Here is a 19,990-nt window from a genome sequence, read left to right as displayed (position 1 = left end):
TTGATGGAATATTTTCAGTGAATCATATCTTATTTTAGATATTTTGACAAGTTTACAAGCTGTATCTACTTTTTTTTGGGGTCCTTTTTGGACCTTGACAGGTCGGGTTGCTTTGTTTGCTTTGATTCATAATGTTCATAAAGCATTAAACAGAATTTTAATTAAATCATGGAGGTTATTCCATTTTTGTTTATGACGATCTTTTTGTCCACATTTATAGCATTGATGTTTTTGCATGCATTGCTTCGTGTCGTGTGCCAATTCAAGGTCTGAATTTACAGAAGAAGAAAAAACTCAAGCCTTTTAGATCCATTTAAAAGGATTGAACGCTATGTGATGTTGCATTAATAATGAATGGCTGATATAAAGCACAGGTTTAATGGGGTATATTGTCATAATTAATGGAGTTATGTTTTTTAATAAATAGCTACAATTCATAATTTATTCATAAAATCATTCTTGGCATATTTGTACATATTTTTCTTGACGCACGTTAATGTCTTAGAGACTCTCCCTCAGGCTCATAGCATTATCAGAGCAGCGCTCAGAGAACACGAAGCATGTTTGGACTTACTGAAATAATAAAAGCAAATACATTAGATTATGCTCAGCGGTAACCTTTCTGAATTCCTAGAAAATGTGTAGGATTTATGATTGTGCCTAGATACTTTAACCAAAGCTGCATTAGATCAGTAGACACACAGAGTGGTACAAATACAAATACTAATTCAGGAGATTTTCTCAGATGAATTTTCATGCTGTGCCGTTGAAGATTATATTTTTTTTAAGCACTGTGTTTAACATCAGTCTGCTCTTGTGCAGTTTGTATGAATCAATCCCCTTCAATCGAATGAATCTGTTATAGGCTATAATTGAAGAATGCCATTTCACTACAAGAATTCTGTCTTTCTCATGATGCCAATACTCTTGTGGCTGATTGGATTTTGTTACCAGTTTCAGATAAACCCTTGTTATAAATTCAGTATTCATCATATAACTTAGTAAACAACCTAAAAAAATGTGTATCATGCTGGAAATGCCATGACCAAATAAATAAAATGCGTGTCTGTGGAAAACATGGGAGAAAGGATTGGTATTGCTTTACATACAGTAGTGACAAAAAATGGACAAACCCAACTGTTGGTTTAAATATTTTAAAAATATGGTTTGTCCATATTTGACCCAAACAAAAATCTCAGTGAGATTGTGTAGAAAGAGAACATTGCCTCTTTAAACCAGCACCACTACATTATATAGTACGGGAAAAGAAGCCTGTGATACTTACATTACATGATATAATGATACCAGTCTTTTTGCAGTACAGTTCAAGTCGGTACACGTATTCTGTTTGACTAACAGAAAAATATCATATCATATCATTATTATTAACAAGTACTACTTTTAATTAGCTAAAAAATACATACATACATATATATATATATATATGAAGAGTTCAGATGCAAAAGCCTCTAAGTGCCATCTGAAAATTTCTTCTAGAATGATCATTTTTATCAAGCTCGTACATTTAAGGTCAATAATTTCACTTAAATGGCAATGCAAAGTTCCTATTAATTGTCATTTAAGTGAAATTACTTAACTTAAATATACAAGCTTTATAAAAATTATCATTCTAGAAGAAAATTTCAGATGGCACTTAGAGGCTTTTGCATCTGAACTCTTCATATATATACATATATATATATATATATTAGGCCCCGTCTAAATAGCCTAAAAAAATTAAGTTATTGCTTTCATTGGCCGCTTTTCCATTACAGATTTGCGTAAAACTTTTGCAAATTTTTCGAAATGTCGATATAAAAACTATTGCGAAATGACAGCGTTTCCATTAACCGATGTGATGCAACTAAAACTTTTTTTTTTTTCGCAATAAGTCATTCAAAAAAATCATGGCACCGGAGGTTGGTTGGTTTACGTAAATATCATTATTTTAAAATGGATGAGATGTAGGCGTGTTATCTAAGCATTATGAGGTGTTTCTGGGTGTTTCATCTGCTTGATAAAGGTCTTGATAAATTGTGACATATCTTTTTTAGAATCCAGTATTCCCGTAATACTTTTGTCTTTTATGAGTTTAATAAAGAACTCTATCTCGTCTTCTGTCCAAACATACGAGTCATCTTTAAAGGGATACTCCACTTTTTTTGGAAATAAGCTCATTTTACAACTCCCCCAGAGTTAAACAGTTGAGTTTTAACATTTTCGAATCCATTCAGCCGAACTCCGGGTCTGGCGGTACCACTTTTAGCATAGCTTAGCATAGATCATTGAATCGGACAAGACCATTAGCATCTCTCTCAAAAAAATGACCAAAGAGTTTCGATATTTTTCCTATTTAAAACTTGACTCTTCTGTAGTTACATCGTGTACTAAGACCGACGGAAAATGTATTGCGATTTTCTAGGCTGATATGGCTGGGAACTATACTCTCATTCCTGCGTAATAATCAAGAAACTTTGCTGCCGTACCATGAGTCCAGCAGGCGTAATGATATGACGCAGCGCATGAAAATAGTCCCCAGCTTCCAACATGACCGGGACTAAGTTTGTCTAACCTATCAGACCTATTTTATGCCTGCTGCACTCATGGTATGGCAGCAAAGTTTCTTGATTATTACGCAGGAATGAGAGTATAGTTCCTAGCCATATCAGCCTAGAAAATCGCAATACATTTTCCGTCGGTCTTAGTACACAATGTAACTACAGAAGAGTCAAGTTTTAAATAGGAAAAATATCGAAACTCTTTGGTCATTTTTTTGAGAGAGATGCTAATGGTCTTGTCCGATTCAATGATCTATGCTAAGCTATGCTAAAAGTGGGACCGCCAGACCCGGAGATCGGCTGAATGGATTCGAAAACGGTAAAACTCAACTGTTTAACTCTGGGGGAGTTGTAAAATGAGCCTATTTCCAAAAAAGTGGAGTATCCCTTTAAAGAATGATCGACATTCCCGTACGCCAGGTGACCTGTAAATGTGAAAAAAATCTGTTTCCATTGCAGTTTTGTGGAATAGAGCTGGTAAGTCCGGCCCATCCGTAAAAAACCCAAGTGGACCTCTAGGTTGAAAAATCGTCAATGCAAGTGAATGTGAGAAAATAATTATTTTCTGGTCCCGTTTGAATTGTGCCATGAATGTGAACATATGTTGTCTGTGAATTTTTTATATAATTTTTCATGTTACGAATTTGACAGTATATTGTATGATTCTTTGGCTAGCAGTTGTGGAAAAGACATAACGAGAAAGACTACATGTCGCCTATGTGACGTCACCCCATTAACATATTTCCCTCCACTTGTAAAATCACGGTGCTAATGCTGCGATAATCTACGGAGACAGATCGAGATGCCTGTGTGTTTTGTACCCAAATGTCACCATTCAAACCAAATGGGCTGTTCTTTCTTCAGATTCCCACATGATGTAATCGAAAGCAGCGAAGAGTTGTAGTCCACAAAGTGCTCTCACACAAAGTCTAACCGTATCAAACTTCTACCCGCTAAATTGTAGCATTCTTCACACGAAAAATAATATTAAAAATTCACAGACAACATATGTTCACATTCATGGCAAAATTCAAACGGCACCAGAAAATAATTATTTTCTCACATTCACTTGCATTGACGATTTTTCAACCTAGAGGTCCAGTGGGGTTAGCGGAAGGGGCGGGACTTAGGGAAGGGACAGCTCTATAGACTATTCCTTTTTCGAATTGCCTGAAAAACCACCTCATGCGAGCTTAAACGTTTTTGTGATATGGGAGTTTTTGCGAAATTTACAAGCACAAATAAATACAAGAGAACAAAGATACAAAAATCAACAAACAGTAGGCTACTTTCCAGTGCATGCTTGTGGAAACTGTATTACTGTATGAAGTAAATATACACAGATACTTATTAAAGCTACAGAAATAAAGAGCAGTGAGTGGTTGTCTCTTTTTTGTTGTTGTTTGATTAACATCATAAACATAGGAAACAGAAGGTAAGAATATGAGGCTGCTGTCACTTTAAGACCTAAATGCACGGATCTGTTATATTGACAGATTCTTAAATGTTTACGTTCCTTAAGACATGGACAAGTTTATGTCACTTAAGACATAACCATCTGTGTTTACATGGATACTCGTCAAGATGGTCATTTTTATATAATTTTGTGTGTGTGTGTGTGTGTGTGTGTGTGTGTGTGTGTGTGTGTGTATTTGCTCAAGAAGAACAGCATCTTACGTTTGAATGGCTGAAAATCACTTGAATGTTTAAACTGAAAAGACTCAAAAACACATGAAAATGATCAACTTTCTTGAGGAAGCAGGATGGTCGATCCATCAGATAAGCAATTATAGTTTTAGGAGAGCTGAAACAACAGACAAAAAAAAAGGTTGAGCGCATATGTGTTTTATGTGCATTTTTATTATCTTGGCTTTTCATCCAGCGTTTAAGCTATTTTTCCCCTTCACTAAATAATAATAATAAAGTCTTTATGTGGTAGTTATGAGTATAACAGTCAAAACCAGTTCCTGAAATGTGTGCTGCAGAATTGCAATGTGCGGTTGTGGATCACAGGGGAGAAGGCTGGGAGAAGCATATCATAAATGTGACAAAACTTAAAACATTTTTCTTTTTTACTTCATGGTTATCTGGAATGATTCTGATCAGTCAACAGGAACATAACTATGCTATAATTTAATATAAAACCTGATGGAAAGCCACCATCTTTTTTATGTCTTACAGGGAAGAAAAGGCATTCATTCCCAGTGTGTTAGTTCATTGTATTCATACAATACATTGCAATGGATTTCATCAGATAAATGCAACATTTTTGAAGTCTAGAAAGCAACCATAAATGATTGCCTTGGCAATGTGGCACGTTTTCTGCACCACTGAGGATTTTGTATCAGTTAATGGAGTGTAACTGCAGTCAGGTGCAGAAAATTATGGTTTTTAACAGGCGTGCAGATGTCCTTTAATACTGAGTGCAAAGGAATTGATGTTATGGTGTATTTTTGGCTGAATATGTCCATGTAGTTGAACCATAAGTGCACTGATGCGCTAGCATTCATACCTGCATCAATACGTAAAGCAGTCAAGCTTCAAATTGATCTTGACCCTGTCATTGTGTCATGCTTGTGTGAGTTGTGTCAGTGTGTAGTTGAGCTGTTCAATACTGAATAGAAGTATGCATTCCAATAATTCATGCTTTCAGTACACTCAGGTAAGATGTTCTTGCCTTATAAAAGTATGAAGAAATGCTCGTACATGCACAAAACATCTCCTCACCTCTATCTGAAGAACAGAACCTTTTAAATGTGCTAACATTGTTTATGCTTATTGTGTATGTTTAAGCATGATGCATCATAAATGCAAACTTTTAAAAATATGCCGTTCTTGGGTCATTTTGATTCATTCCATACAGTTGTTAACAGCTGGCGTGTTTTTTTTCCGATGTGCAAATATTACGCTTTGGAATGAAGTAAAGTAAAAGTCTAACAAAAAATTAAAATACCATGCATGGCAAGACATTAATGCATTTTCATTTAAATTTCAGGTAACCGATAACATGATCATACGAGGTGATATGATAACATATGGTCATTCCATGATATGATCACCATAATGGGTTATGAAAACCAAGAAAAGTACCATTATTATAAAATGTAATTGTGTCTTGCTAATGTTATTTAGTTCACAATTCATTTCTGTTCATAATTTTCCTGCTGTAGATAATCAAGCAAAAAATCGAGTGTACACCAAAACATGAGCTCACCTTTAGTTCACTAATATCCTGAAGGCATATGTCAACACCATTTATCAATCAGTCCATGTACTCAGTCTAGTCTCAGCCTCAGCCGGACCGTTGGCTGAATGTCTGATGCATATGGCACACAAAATTGGAAACACTTCAGGAGTTTTGAAGTCGTCACCTGATTGGTTGAATTCTACAGGATTTCCGGGAGACGTGTGGGTCGTGTTTTTTTACGGTCTACCTGGAAACAAAGCCATTGTGACGCCAAACCCTCTCATGGAAGAAGAAAGCCGTCGTGTTTATATCTGTGACAATGAGCGATTATCAGGACCAACTAAACACTGGATTTTCAAAAGTATGTGAAGTTGAGAGTCAGACGGCCTCGGCACTATTTGAAGGGACGGCCATTAGTAGTGGTGTCCGAAATAGTGGATGTTATCGAGAGCACTCATTCAATCCCATAATGCACGGAAATAAAGAGTGTGTACACTCAACTGGTTAGAGAATACCCATAATACACTGTGAGGGTCACGCCGAATGAATTCCCGTGTCTCGCCAGCCGAATCAATCCATCCATTTTCCAAAGTGTCCTGGAGCTGCCTTTGTGCTAAGTTTCAAATGATTATTAAACGGCAAGCACAAACTATGAAAAAGCAGCAGCCCTTCATTGTCCGTTGTTTTCATTCACTCCTTCAAGTGGACTATATTGGAGAAAATCTTGGTTAAGTATGAAAAGCCCATATATGTATTTGTTTTGTTTCCGTTCTAGCCGTCACATACTGTGATGGAAAGTGGCTGTAGCAGGTAAGTGAGGTTTTATTTACCATTGCAACAATTAGTTAAATGTGTCTGTTCACTCTTTGTGTCGACAGCAAACAGCCCACATGTGTGGTCTTCTCAGGATTGATACAATGTGATCCTCTTCACATCAGGTGTCTAAATGCTCAGCATTTAACAATAAGAGTCCAGGTTGTGTGTGTAATGCAGCTATAGGCTGGTAAGTGCACATTACCTGAACTAATGGAAATGTGTTGGCGGTTTCATTGCATGTATTCAATGCTTTCCACTATAGAGTCTTCGGAATGAAAAACAATCTCCTTTGGGTTCGTTTTTAGAGCAAATTATTACAAATACTACTTGCGTTATCTTTCAGTCTTATAGTTTGGACATACTTGACTCAAACTGTTTCTCATGATCTGAAAAAATGATTGGCCTATCTATGGACGCTTGTTTCCGCCACAGAATAAAACAAGATAATTGCGACTTTTTATCTCACAATTGCGAGTTTATTTCTCTGAATTGCAAGACATAAAGTCAGAATTGCGAGATAAAAGTCACAATTGCGACAAATGCAATTGCGAGAAAAAAAGTCAGAATCGCAAGTTTGAGTTTATATCTCGCAATTCCGATCTTGAATTGTAAGATATAAACTCGCAATTGCCCGTTATAAAGTCCAATTCTTTGGAAAATGACTTTTTCCTCAGAGTTATATCACAATTCTGACTTTAAAACACGCAATTGTGACTTATATCACACAATTCTGACTTTATTACAACTTTATACCACACAGTTCTGAGATAAAAAGTCAGAATTGCGAGATGTAAACTCGCAGTTGTGAGATAAAAAGTCAGAATTGTGAGATAAAAAGTCGCAATTAAGCCTACCTTTTTTATTTTTTATTCTTGCGGCAGAAACAAGCTTCCATACCTATCGCTTTCCCCTCCATTGATGTAATTTTCCGGGAATCCCAATAGAATCTGTCTGCAGCCTGTAAGACGTATCTTAAAGGGTTAGTTCACCCAAAAATGAAAATTCTGTCAGTAATTACTCACCCTCATGTTGTTCCAACCCCGTAAGACCTTCGTTCATCTTCGGAACACAAATTAAGATATTTTTGATGAAATCTGAGAGCTGGCTCACTCCTCCATAGGCTGCTAGGTGACCGAAACTTGCTGGCCCAGAAAATGTATTAAAGAGATCGTTAATATAGTCCAAGTGACTCCAGTGGCTCAATCTTAAGTATATCAAGCGACGAGAATACTTTTTGTGCGCAAAAACAACAAAGATAACGACTTTATTCCACTATTACGAGTTAGTTTACGTAGTGTTTTTGCGCAGCGCGTCTGTGTTACACGTCACCACGTAGGCTCACTATTGGCCGACGCTGGTCATGTGTGTGATGCGTGTGACGCACAACACAGACGCGCTGCGCAAAAACACTACGTAAACTAACTCGAGGCCCAGATAGAAGGAAATTAATAGTGGAATAAAGTCGTTATTTTTGTTGTTTTTGCGCACAAAAAGTATTCTCGTCGCTTTATAAACTTAAGATTGAGCCACTGGAGTCACTTGGACTATATTAACGATCTCTTTAATACATTTTCTGGGCCAGCAAGTTTCGGTCACCTAGCAGCCTATGGAGGAGTGAGCCAGCTCTCAGATTTCATCAAAAATATCTTAATTTGTGTTCCGAAGATGAACGAAGGTCTTACGGGGTTGGAACAACATGAGGGTGAGTAATTACTGACAGAATTTTCATTTTTGGGTGAACTAACCCTTTAAAGAGTAGCCTACTGAATCGGATCAAAACACAGGCGAAGTAGCAGCAACAATAGAAGCATTGACGCACATAAGCTAACGTGATCATTACAGGTTTTTTTTTGATTGCTTAAACACTATAACCAGGCTTTTGAACAAAAATTTCAAAACCATAACGCCATATGTCAAAAAGCACACCCATTTCCCTACACTATAAACGCTATTCCCCTGTCAGACATAGACATAGACTACCAGTTTTGGAAATGTTGTTTTGAATGTAGCTATTGCACCAGTGTGTCGTGTGTGTGTTTGTGAGGGCTTGTGTGTCCTGTCTGAGGGCAAAGCCTGGTTTTTCAGCAAGAGTGAATGGTTTTGAGTGTAGAGCTTCATTTTGACCTGAAAAAGGATGTTTGTATGAGGCATAGTTTCAAGAAATGTTTAAGCAATCGAGAAAAACTGTAAACAGCATCAAAACTGATCAATGTTACTGAATGAAAGAGGACTGTGAAGCTTTGGTGGACGCTATGTTTTGATCATCGTTCTGAAGCCGATCCGTAATATAGCCTATCAGCTAGGCTATATGATATATATCTCGACTATATTTAAGCAGAGGCTCTGTTCTTTCTTTTGATACAGCTAGTGTATGTTCAGACATCCATTAAGCAAAAATATTCTAAAATACATAGCTAAATGTAGATTTAAAACTATATCAAATTGTGCCCTTACATTTAGTTATATTTCATCTATAAAGATCAACAGTTCACTTTGTATAGCTTACTTGTGTGTGAGAATTTGCTGCTTCTCCTCAAAGTGCTCGCCTTTCAATCACACACAGCCCTGCAATCTCAAGAGTTCAGCTGGCAGTGTGTTATTAAGGCGTCGAGATTGCCGACTGTGACTTGTCACCCTCTAATAAAGAAAATAGTTCCCATGTCTGGATGTTGTTCTTTCGCTCAGTCTCTCGTGATATATATGTTCACCTCAGCTTTTTTTCTAATGCAAACCCTGAGAGGCATATTTCCAGGAAGAGTGACTGCAACTGCGTTCAACCTGTCAAAGACATTCACTCAGCCTGTTTCAATAACTATTTGTGTCCATAGCAATTTAGTCAGGTAAAAAAAAAAAAAACACCACTTCATACACAAGTGTTATTTTTAATGTGCTTTGATAAAATGTCATGATGTCAATAACCGCTTATAGGCTAAATAACTAGAACCATAGCTTAATATTATTTATTAGTTTAGGTTGACTTGTACAGATCATTCGATTGAGAAATAATAATAATAATAAAATGTACCTTATGTCCTATTTAATGCGTAACATTCAGGATATCTTGATATTAGCACTATGAAAAAAAAAAAAAATCTTAAAGATCCATCTGATGCATTGCTTGCATTTTGAACACTTAGTACACTTCATTCAGTCATTTCCATCATTGTGTGTGTGTGTGTGTCCTGGTTAGCCATATTTTTCCATTCAGGTTGTATATTTTTTTTCCCAAACGTAAGTTGTTAAAATACAGGTAGACATATATAAACAAATTCACTAATATAAATAAAAAACGCGTTAATAGTGAGATCACAATTGGAACAAATTGAAAATACAGATACACTGACTCCCAGGTGACACCGATGCAGTAACATAAGCCATCCGCACGATGGCAGCACTCAAAACGGCACTTCTTTAAAGTGCTCGAGAGAATAATATCTTTTCAAAATGACACTGTTAACTACCTGATTTTTCAATAACATGATTTTGAGTTGCTGAAACAAACTTCAGTTGTATTAAAAATGGTATTAGATCAGTTGTATGCTTGTCAACTCTAATAGAAATGAGTACATTGCAGATTATCATCTACATTTTCACTAGCATTTATGATAACTTGATTATTGGATTACTTGATTACTAATGACTGGATTTGCATTCGGATACATACCATGGTATTCTTTGTACACTAGTGTTCAAAAGTTGTTGTTATTTCATACATTACAAAACTGCGTGCGTTTTGCGGAAGAACATTGTAGCCGGAACTACTTCTCTGTGTTTACCTATATGACGAGTCACGCAGGTACTGGACTACTCCGCAACGGTTATCTTCGCGCCCGGTCTGAAATAGTCCGAATATAAACCTTTATTATAGGCGTACCGTAGTGATTCAGGATAAGACAAAAACACGGTTTGGAAGATGGATTCGTGATGTTGTACATTTCAAATAAAAAAAAATGTACATAGTGCACCTTTAAGTTGATCAAAAGTGATAGTAGTAAAGGCATTTATAACATTACATTATTTCCATTTCAAGTAAATGCTGAGATAAATTTTTCTATTCGTCAAAGAATACTTAAAAAAAAAAAAGTATCATCATAGGACTAAATTACATTCAAATGTAATAAAACCTGAAAACAGTTATTTTAATTCGTAATAATATTTCACAATATTACTGTTTTTACTGTATTTATGATCATAAACCAAATGTCTTTCAAAAACATTTAAAAAATCTTACCAACCCCAAACTTTTGAACAACAGTGTACGTATTACATAAATATGATAACTATTCAATACAATGTGTATATATATCTAAGTAACATTGTATTAGTCTGTTACCATGGTACTTTTTTGTAAAGTGTGGAAAAGGTCATGTCATATTGAGTCATTGTAAATGTATCATTATTTAATTTAACTTAAACGATTGTAAAATTATTTTTGTAAGGCAGTTAATCTGGCCTTGTGGACCTACTATCTAAAAAAAAAATAATCAAAGTAAAAAAATTCTTTACAAAAAAAAAGTTTATAAAAAGATGAAGTCATCTTGAAATACCATGTATGGACATTCAAACACCTTCTATGTTTGAAGTTGGAAGATATTATTGCGAAATGTTTCAAAAACGAACATTTAACGAGCAGCAATTTACCGTTAAACATGACTTAAATGAGAAAGATGCGCCAATTCATACAGCTTCTTGTTCATGATGAAACCTGATCCTGTCATAGCGACATTTCTCACGTCTTTCTTCAGCCAATCGGGTTTGAAATTGATCCTGAACCAGCAGTTGAGGAAGTAATGAACCACTTTTTGAACAATCTGTCACCTGGCTATCACCCAGTTTGCACCTTGTCTTCCTGCGCCCACGCTGGACTGTGTCCGCTGGGTAACTGGGTGGCCGGCATACAGCGATGACTCTTATATGTGCCCAGATGCCTGAAGCTCCGCCCACACTGGTAGCAAGTGTAGGGCGTAGCGCCGCTGTGAATGCGCATGTGTGTGTATAAGTTGCCCAGCTCTTTGAACCTGCGACCGCACTGGGGACAGGCGTACGGGCTCTCTCCCGTGTGCACGCGCTGGTGACGCTTCAGTCCGGACAGCACTGGGAAGCCCTTACCGCACTGCGGGCACGGGAAGGGGCTCTGGGCTCCGCTGTGGCTGAGGCGGTGGCTCTTGAGACGCGCGGCGTGACGGAAACGCTCTCCGCACTCGGGACAAACGAAGGGCTTCTCGCCGGTGTGGATGCGCTGGTGCTGCCGCAAGTTTCCCAGATAGTTGAAATGCCGGCCACAGTCGCCGCACTCGTAGCCGCCCTCCACTTTCTTCTCCCGCGCGCCCCTGCCAGCGGGTCCTTCCGGGCCTCCCTGAGCTCGCCCCGCCTCGCCCGAGTCGCCCTCCCCGCGAGAGGAAGAGCTGCCCGGCGGAGACTGCAGGGCGCTCTCCTCATGATGCATCAGCTTGACGTGTTCCTCCAGGAAAGACGAGTCCGGGCAAAGGGTTCCACAGAAGGGGCAGATGAAGGTGTGAGAGGAGAACTGCTGACCTGGAAGAGAGCGGCGGGAAATCAAATCATGTTTCACAATCACTTCAAGAGGATTTAAAGAGATAGTTCATACAAAAATGAAAATTCTATCATCTCACCCTCAGTTGTTTAAAACCTGTACGACTTACTTTCTTCCATAGTTATTATTACGGTGACACTTTACAATAAGGTTCATTAGTTAACATATACTAAGAATGAACAATACTTCTACAGCATTTATTAATCTTAGTTAATATTAATTTCAACATTTACTAATACATTATTAAAAATTAAAGGTTGTATTTGTTAACATTAGTTAATGCACTGTGAACTAACATGAACAAACAATGAACAGCTGGATTTTTATTAACTAACATTAACAAAGATTAATAAATACTGTAACAAATGTATTGTTCATTGTTAGTTGATACATTACCTAATGTTAACTAATGAACCTTATTGTAAAGTGTTACCATTATTACTACTATCAATCTATTTTTTCATACAATGAATGTCTAATTTTGACAACAGTTGAAATGTTTGGCGTCAGTAAGATTTTTTAAAAAACAAATTAAAACTCAGTAAGGATGCATTAAATTATGGAAGCTTGTTTCCGCCACTGAATAATAAATAAATAATAAATAAAATTCTCACAATTCTGACTTTTTTTCTCAGAATTGCGAGAAATAAAGTCGCAATTCTGAGAAATAAAGTCGCAATTGCGAGATATAAAGTCGCAATTCTGAGAAATAAAGTCGCAATCGCGAGATATAAAGTCGCAATTCTGAGAAATAAAGTCGCAATCGCGAGATAAAAAGTCGCAATTCTGAGAAATAAAGTCGCAATCGCGAGATATAAAGTCGCAATTCTGAGAAATAAAGTCGCAATCGCGAGATAAAAAGTCGCAATTCTGAGAAATAAAGTCGCAATCGCGAGATATAAAGTCGCAATTCTGAGAAATAAAGTCGCAATTGCGAGATATAAAGGCAAGGCAAGGCAAGGCAAGTTTATTTATATAGCACATTTCATACACAATGGCAATTCAAAGTGCTTTACATAGAAAAAATAAAAATAATAAAAGAAATAAGAATAATTAAAACAGTTTAGAAAAATAAAATAAAATACAGTACAGTACAAACAGTCGGACGAACAGTGGCACAGTGCTCATTCAGTAAATGCATAGCTAAACAGATGTGTTTTGATAAAGTTGCAATTCTGAGAAATAAAGTCGCAATCGCGAGATATAAAGATAAAAAGTCGCAATTCTGAGAAATAAAGTCGCAATCGCGAGATATAAAGTCGCAATTCTGAGAAATAAAGTCGCAATCGCAAGATATAAAGTCGCAATTCTGAGAAATAAAGTCACAATCGCGAGATATAAAGTCGCAATTGCGAGATATAAAGTCGCAATTACGAGATATAAAGTCGCAATTCTGAGAAATAAAGTCGTAATTGGGAGATATAAAGTCAGAATTGCATGATATAAAGTCGCAATTGCGTGTTATAAAGTCAGAATTGTGAGATGTAAAAAAAGTCAGAATTGCGAGATATAAACTCGCAATTGTGAGATAAAAAGTCGCAATTATTATTATTTATTTATTATTCAGTGGCGGAAACAAGCTTCCATATTAAATTGATCAAAAGAGAAGTAAAGATATTAATGAAAGATTGATTTCTTGTACCACTGGTTTCAGAAACATTACGCAGCACAACTGTTTTCAACACTGATAATAATAATAAATCTTTCTTGAGCATCAAATCAGCATATTAGAATGATTTCTGAAGGATCATGTGACACTGAAGACTGGAGTAGTAATGCTGAAAATTCACAGGAATAAAAAATACAAAGAAAACAGTTATTTTAAATTGTAATAATATTTCAATACAGTTTTTACTGTATTTTAGATTAAATAAATGCAGCTTTGGTGATACTTTTTTCAAAAAACATTTAAAAATCTTACAAACCCCACATTTTTTACTGGTAGTGTATCCCTTTGTTACATAAAATAAAGAAAGTAATATGAGTTTGGAACACCGTGAAGGTGATAAATGAATCAACTTTCATGTTTTGGGTGATGCATAGCATGTTTAGGCAGAAGCATAAAAACAAGTGATTTTATTCTAAATGCACATTCCAGGTCATATGGTGAATGATTCACCAATGTATTGTATTCCAGAGAAAATGTGTTAATAAATTAGTTATTTTGGATAATGTTAACCAATAACCAAATCAGTATTTAATTTACACCATTTAAACAAACTCTCTTATCCTCTACTTCACATTCGCTCGGAATTAGGGCTGTGTGTTATATATCGAAATGATCAAAATATCACATGTACATATCGCAATATCGCGATATGTATCAGAATATCAGAATGATTTTAATAGGCTACTTCAAAACCTTGTGAAAAGTCAAAGTTTTAGGTCGTCCTAAAAACGACCATTTTATCAAGAAATTCAAGTAATAAACAGTGTTTTGACGCTCTTAAATGTGACGTGACAGATCGCTGTAGTGCCTCGGTTCAGTCTGTTCTTCCACTTTAATACAAGTTACAGCTCGATAAACATGCATGAACATCAAAAGGTATGTGGAAGGATACAGAACAACTTACCGAAATGAATCATGTCTCACGTAATCTCGCAATCAGTGTTTCAACAGCAGAAAGACGTCAATAAAACAGCTTGTGCACAATATGTTAATTTAACGTTGTATCTACATTAGGAAAGTTATTCAGTATTCACAGTTTGTTAGTTAGCTATAAAAACACCAGAGAGGAGCTTATTTACTGTTAATTATATATGTATATTTTGAATACATTTGTTATGAAGACAAGCATTCCTGAAAACTACATTATGTGCAACTGACTTGTATGCAAACATTTCAAACTTTATATTGTATCAGAAAATAAATAGCAGTTGAATAAAATAGTTTGGGCTCTGTTGTTACTCTAATATTACAGTAATGTACTAGAGGAGAGCGTTCCCTGTGTACAACATTAGTCTGGAGAGATAATCAAACTATCGGTAGAAAAATGTTGTATTAGTGCATAAAGATCACTTAAATGTTCAGATAAGAGTCAGAAGTGCACAACACACAGTTATTCCCAGCTGGAATTGACCTGAAACTGCTACGTTCCCTTTCTTTGAAAACACTGACCTGGCTCCATTCTGTCCATACTGTCCTCCGCTGGGCTGCTCCTGTCCTCTCGAGGGGAGCCCTGAGTGTCCAGAGGGAAATGATCAGACACCGACCTCAGACTTCCTCTTCCTCCTTCAGAGTCTTCATTTTCTTCATCCTCATCCACAGGGGGAACGTCCTCGCATTTGGTTTCAGCATCACCTAAAGAAGCAGAGGAGCACAGGGATAACTACAACACGCTCTGGGTTTTGTTAATTTTTTCAGTCAATGTTCAGCTTTAAATTTGTATTTTTGCCCCCTCAAACACCTTTGACATGTCAGCCGTCATTACATGTGAATTAAATAAATAACTGAAGCGAGGCTGGTACAATTAAATGTATAAAGCAAGAAACAGAAAACCCATTTGAGCATAAAATATTGCAGCAACAACAGCATTTGAAATGAATACCTGTATACATGTACTACATTATAAGCAAACATATGCAAATGTACACATATTACAAAGAATGCGTACTAGATGCAAATATGCATAGCATTCATAATACTATATTTGCACGTATACTATAAACACACTGCAATGCATGTGTACAACATGCATAAATGCATGGTTTATAGCACTATATGCATCTATATGTATTCTATAATGCATGCATAATATAAATTATATGCACATATTATATATATATATATATATATATATATATATATACACACACACTCATACACAACACGTATATATCAATGCATGCATATAATGATACAATGCATGCATACTTCATACACCTATATTCAACTACTATAAATGCATGCATACTATAACATGAGTACGGCAATGCATGCAAACTATATGTACACGCGTAAAATACAATGCATATAATATACAACTAACGTTACATGCATAGGCTACCACAGTCCGTGTCCACAAGACTGGATTGAGCAGTACCTTTAAACTCGGCTGAGTTGAGCTCGACCCCTGCCATCCACTCATAGTCATACAAGCGCTTGCTGGCGGAGGGCAGCATGTTGAAGATGTCCGCGTCCGCGTCCGTGTCCGCGGACCCGCTGTCCGTCCACAGGCTCAGCGACGCGTGCGGCTGCGCGTCGGACCCGAAGGCCTGACTGCTGTGGTCGCTCTCCACTTCAGCAGCGCCCCGCTGGTTCTTATCCTTCATCAGATAGTCGCAGATGGCGTTGATGTTCTCCTTCTTCACCACGGGCGTCCCGGGTTTGCTTTTCTTCGGGTCGGCGCTGTGTTTCTGGCCCGGTTGGTGCTCTGGTTTCCTGACGTCCAGGGTGCTGGAGTTAGAAACCCTCCCGTCTTTCTCCGTCGACTCCAGCTTGGCCTTCAGGAGCTCGATCTCGTCGGTTTTCTCGCGGAGCTCCATCTTCAGGACTCGGATCCGGACTCCGACCAGTTTGCGTATCTCGGACAGCGCGGACTCGAGCACCACCGTGATGTTTCTGCCCAGGTGCTCCGTGATCTCGGTCACCGAGCACACCAGCTGCTCGTCGGGCTCGAGCTCGGAGAAATCCTCGTCGTCTCGGCTGAAGGAGCCCGTGTTGTCCATGAACGCGGCCTGGGACTCAGAAGACGGGCCTGTTTCCATGTAGCAGTGGTTTCTTTTTCGGCTCATGCTGAAGAGCGCAGGGACGCAGCGCGGATGGGACAGTGTTTTGATCGTGATGGACACCAAATGTACGGACACCATAGAACAACCTGAAGAACTTCCTCTCACCTCGGAAGTGGAGTATATGAACAGCGCCCTCTATAGAGCCATCCTGTAGCTGCAAAAACAGACAGGCAGACTAGATACTTTGTATTTTTATAAATGACTGGGTATAGCGGACAATCCTTCTGAGACCCATCAATGGAGGGTTTTCCTCTGTAGAAAACATTACATTTGAGCTAATTTCCCTGTTTGTAAAGAGCCCCACATTCAGGGCTTTGCAGAGATACCAGATGTTTGGAGGTTTCCCCTTGACAACTCCCTCTTCTTGGTCTTTAAAAATGACTGAATGATCAAACCCAAATCTGGGATGTACACATGTACCAGATGTGGGCTGGATCTGGGCCGACACTATTTTGCTGTCTGGGAATTTAGCACTCTTATGGAAACATTATAATATTTTGTAATTAGCATTTAAATCTGACTCATGTTCTAATTGTTTGTCAGAAATCAACATCTCAGGAAAACGTTGTGGGGTTTCAAATCAGAATATGACTTTCTGGTACGAAACAGGGCATCGATTTCATACCTGACCCTCTGTAGAGGACATCAGGACTTACACCATGTTTATCAGGCATTTTGGAGACATAACAAGTGAATAGGGAAATAAATTATATCCTATATCAATAGTCTTATGAAATATGAGATATTCTAATGAAAATATTCCCAATTATTACTTACACGTCTTTTTTATTAGGCTACATGTTGCCCCAAGAACACATAATTACAGTGTATAGACGCATTGTATGGAAAGAGAATTGATGTTTACATGCATATTGCATAAAGTAAAATGGTATATCAAATCATTCTGTTATATCTTTCATAACATAGTTGAGAATCATCTTTATGTAAAGTTTGGATAAAAAAAGCTTGAAAACTAAAAATGTTAATGTTAAAAAACACACCATTGTTTTTGCCACTTCATGTCTTTTCATTTTCTTAGTAAATGGGTCCTGGTGTCCTCTACAGCGGGCATAGCATAACATAGGAATAAAATATATTTTTTCAAAAATGTCTTTATTCAATTTGTTTCTTATGCGCCAAACAATGTAATGACCTAAAAAAAATTATAAAAAAAACTAAATCCACAGCAAAAAAAAATCTGGTTTTCAGGACGATACAGTAAAAAGTATGAAGTGTAATAGTTTTTATGAGGTCATGTAGTGATGAACTGGTGTGTGCTTAAAGTAGGCTATTTTAATATTTTATACAAAGTATAAACTGCATAATTTAAAATTACACTTCATATATTCGTCTCGTTAAAGACACTATCTGTGCTGTTAAAAATAGTGTGAGCTGCAAAGCACAGTATATCAAAGCTAGGAATGAGTCAGGTCTATTTAAGACCAAGAATAAAAGAACTCTATAAAAATGCCCTTTTGTTTGCTTTATCTCTGGTTTTGAAGCAGGACAAAATCTGTTTTAAGTTAAGGGCACGTTAGACTCTTTTTAGACTCGACTTTGTACACTTACAATCTCACTTGTTATTGGTGTGCTTCCTTTCACACGGTTGTTGTTTGATGACATGTTATTCTCACAATGGCAGTGCATTGGTTATATGGAGAGAGGAAGATACTATGGAAGTCAATGTTGGCCCGTCAACTGTTTGACATTCTTCACAATACCTTCTGTGTTCAAAAGGAAAAAAGACATTCCTACAGGTTCGGAACAACTTAAGGGCGAGTAAATGATGAATTTTCATTTTTGGGTGAACTATCCCTTTAATAGCTTTTATTAAACGCATGAACCCCCGTCTGGGAAACCCTGACCTAATGTAATATTTAATGCACTTCATGTTGTTGATAACAAAGAATGGAATATATTTTCTTTCTCTTTGTATTTTTATATCAATATGGTGCAAGATTATCCCATTCAAATCAGTGTGATAAACAGGTTAGGTCAAAATAATCTCAAAATAGTCTTGATTATATACCTTAAATGTTTAATGTAATGGATTACGTTACTAACTACAATTTTTGTCATGTAATTTGGAATCAGTAACCGACTACAATTTGTAAGTATCTACACAGCAGCACTTGGGTCATACATTTTTTTTCTTTAAAAGTATGTTACAACAAACACATATTTGCACACACAGACAAAAATAATAAAAAAAAATTTTAATGCATTTTTAATAATTAATAATCATCCATTTTTGTGGCTTTTATAACCGAGTCCGTGTTAAACAAGACTAGATGTGTTTGCAATTCCACAATTACAATACAAGAAAAATAAAAATAAAATCCATTTAAAGAAATGTATGGGAATTGTTGCATTACGTTCCACTATAACTACTGAAACCATTTGCATTTACCTTACCTCCCACTATATTAACCAACTAGTTACACTGATATTCTGATGTGCACTATGACTCCAATCTAACACTGAACACAGAGTTTTCTTTAATCATCATTAAATAAAGAATGGTCGTGAGTTACAAAATATGAATGAATAACCTCTTCAATCTTAGGTTGCATTATTAACATACACAATATTTTCCACATGCACATTTTGGCTCCGCATCAGTCTTTGAAAATGTCCAACAAGCAGCTTCCTTCAGACAAACGTGGCTTTATATTGCACTGTGTCGCTCTCGTTGACTTCCAGCACCCCGCTGAGGGGACGGGACGCTTCTGTGGAGGGGTGAATGCCATTTCTCATTTTGTTCTGGCACTGGCGAAGCTCGGCTTTGTAACCCTCGAAGCTGTCCTCCAGAGTGACCCCCTCCACACCGACCCCCCTGTCCCGCACAGAGGAGTCCACTTGGGGTGTTGAGGAGGGGTGCTGGTTACTGACCGCTGAAGTACACAAGCTTCCTTCCTCTGTACCTGGAGAAAAGTTTGCAAACAAGTCAGCGAAGCACAGAAAAAAGAAACATACAGAGAGAACGTGGGAACGGGGAACCAGAAGAATCTGACTGTTGTATTCAAGCTAAATGAAAGTAAGGTTTAGGTTGGATTTTCAACTTGATTTAGTGGCATGATTATCACATCCTCATTTCGTTCAGACCACGGAAATGCTCTGGTATAGGCTACATATATACGGTTA

At 37.2% G+C, this 19,990-nt stretch overlaps 2 protein-coding genes across 3 annotated transcripts in view; both read right to left on the bottom strand.

The window, feature by feature from the left end:
- Positions 1–9,425: 9,425 nt before the first annotated feature.
- znf16l (zinc finger protein 16 like) lies at positions 9,426–17,995 on the bottom strand. Its single transcript, XM_084404559.1, has 3 exons — positions 16,159–17,995; positions 15,234–15,416; positions 9,426–12,096 (listed from the first exon to the last, which is right to left on the bottom strand). Exons 1-3 carry the CDS (start codon positions 16,922–16,924, stop codon positions 11,387–11,389), a joined length of 1,659 nt encoding a protein of 552 aa, XP_084260685.1. The 5' UTR covers positions 16,925–17,995; the 3' UTR covers positions 9,426–11,386.
- Positions 17,996–19,047: 1,052 nt separating this feature from the next.
- Positions 19,048–19,990, bottom strand: part of rgs12a (regulator of G protein signaling 12a) — a 38,791-nt gene continuing 37,848 nt past the window's right edge. For both annotated transcript variants that reach the window (XM_084404167.1, XM_084404168.1), the window contains exon 18: positions 19,048–19,770. In XM_084404167.1, coding sequence (XP_084260293.1) covers positions 19,499–19,770 — 272 coding nt within the window. In that variant the 3' untranslated portion in view covers positions 19,048–19,498. The remainder of the gene's footprint in view (positions 19,771–19,990) is intronic.

The sequence above is a fragment of the Rutilus rutilus genome (assembly GCF_951802725.1).
Source record: "Rutilus rutilus genome assembly, chromosome: 3".
Lineage (NCBI taxonomy): Eukaryota > Metazoa > Chordata > Actinopteri > Cypriniformes > Leuciscidae > Rutilus > Rutilus rutilus.
The sequence above is the reverse complement of the archived record's forward strand: the minus strand, read 5'-3'. Positions and strand labels throughout refer to the sequence as shown.

What these genes read in the sequence shown, in the direction of transcription:
- znf16l (XM_084404559.1), bottom strand. Translation starts at nt 16,924, where the DNA reads ATGGTGTCCGTACATTTGGTGTCCATCACGATCAAAACACTGTCCCAT. An exon ending in CAACTCAGCCGAGTTTAAAG is followed by an intron (nt 15,417 to 16,158) that starts GTACTGCTCAAT and finishes CTGCTTCTTTAG; the next exon opens with GTGATGCTGAAACCAAATGC. An exon ending in TATGGACAGAATGGAGCCAG is followed by an intron (nt 12,097 to 15,233) that starts GTCAGTGTTTTC and finishes GCTCTCTTCCAG; the next exon opens with GTCAGCAGTTCTCCTCTCAC.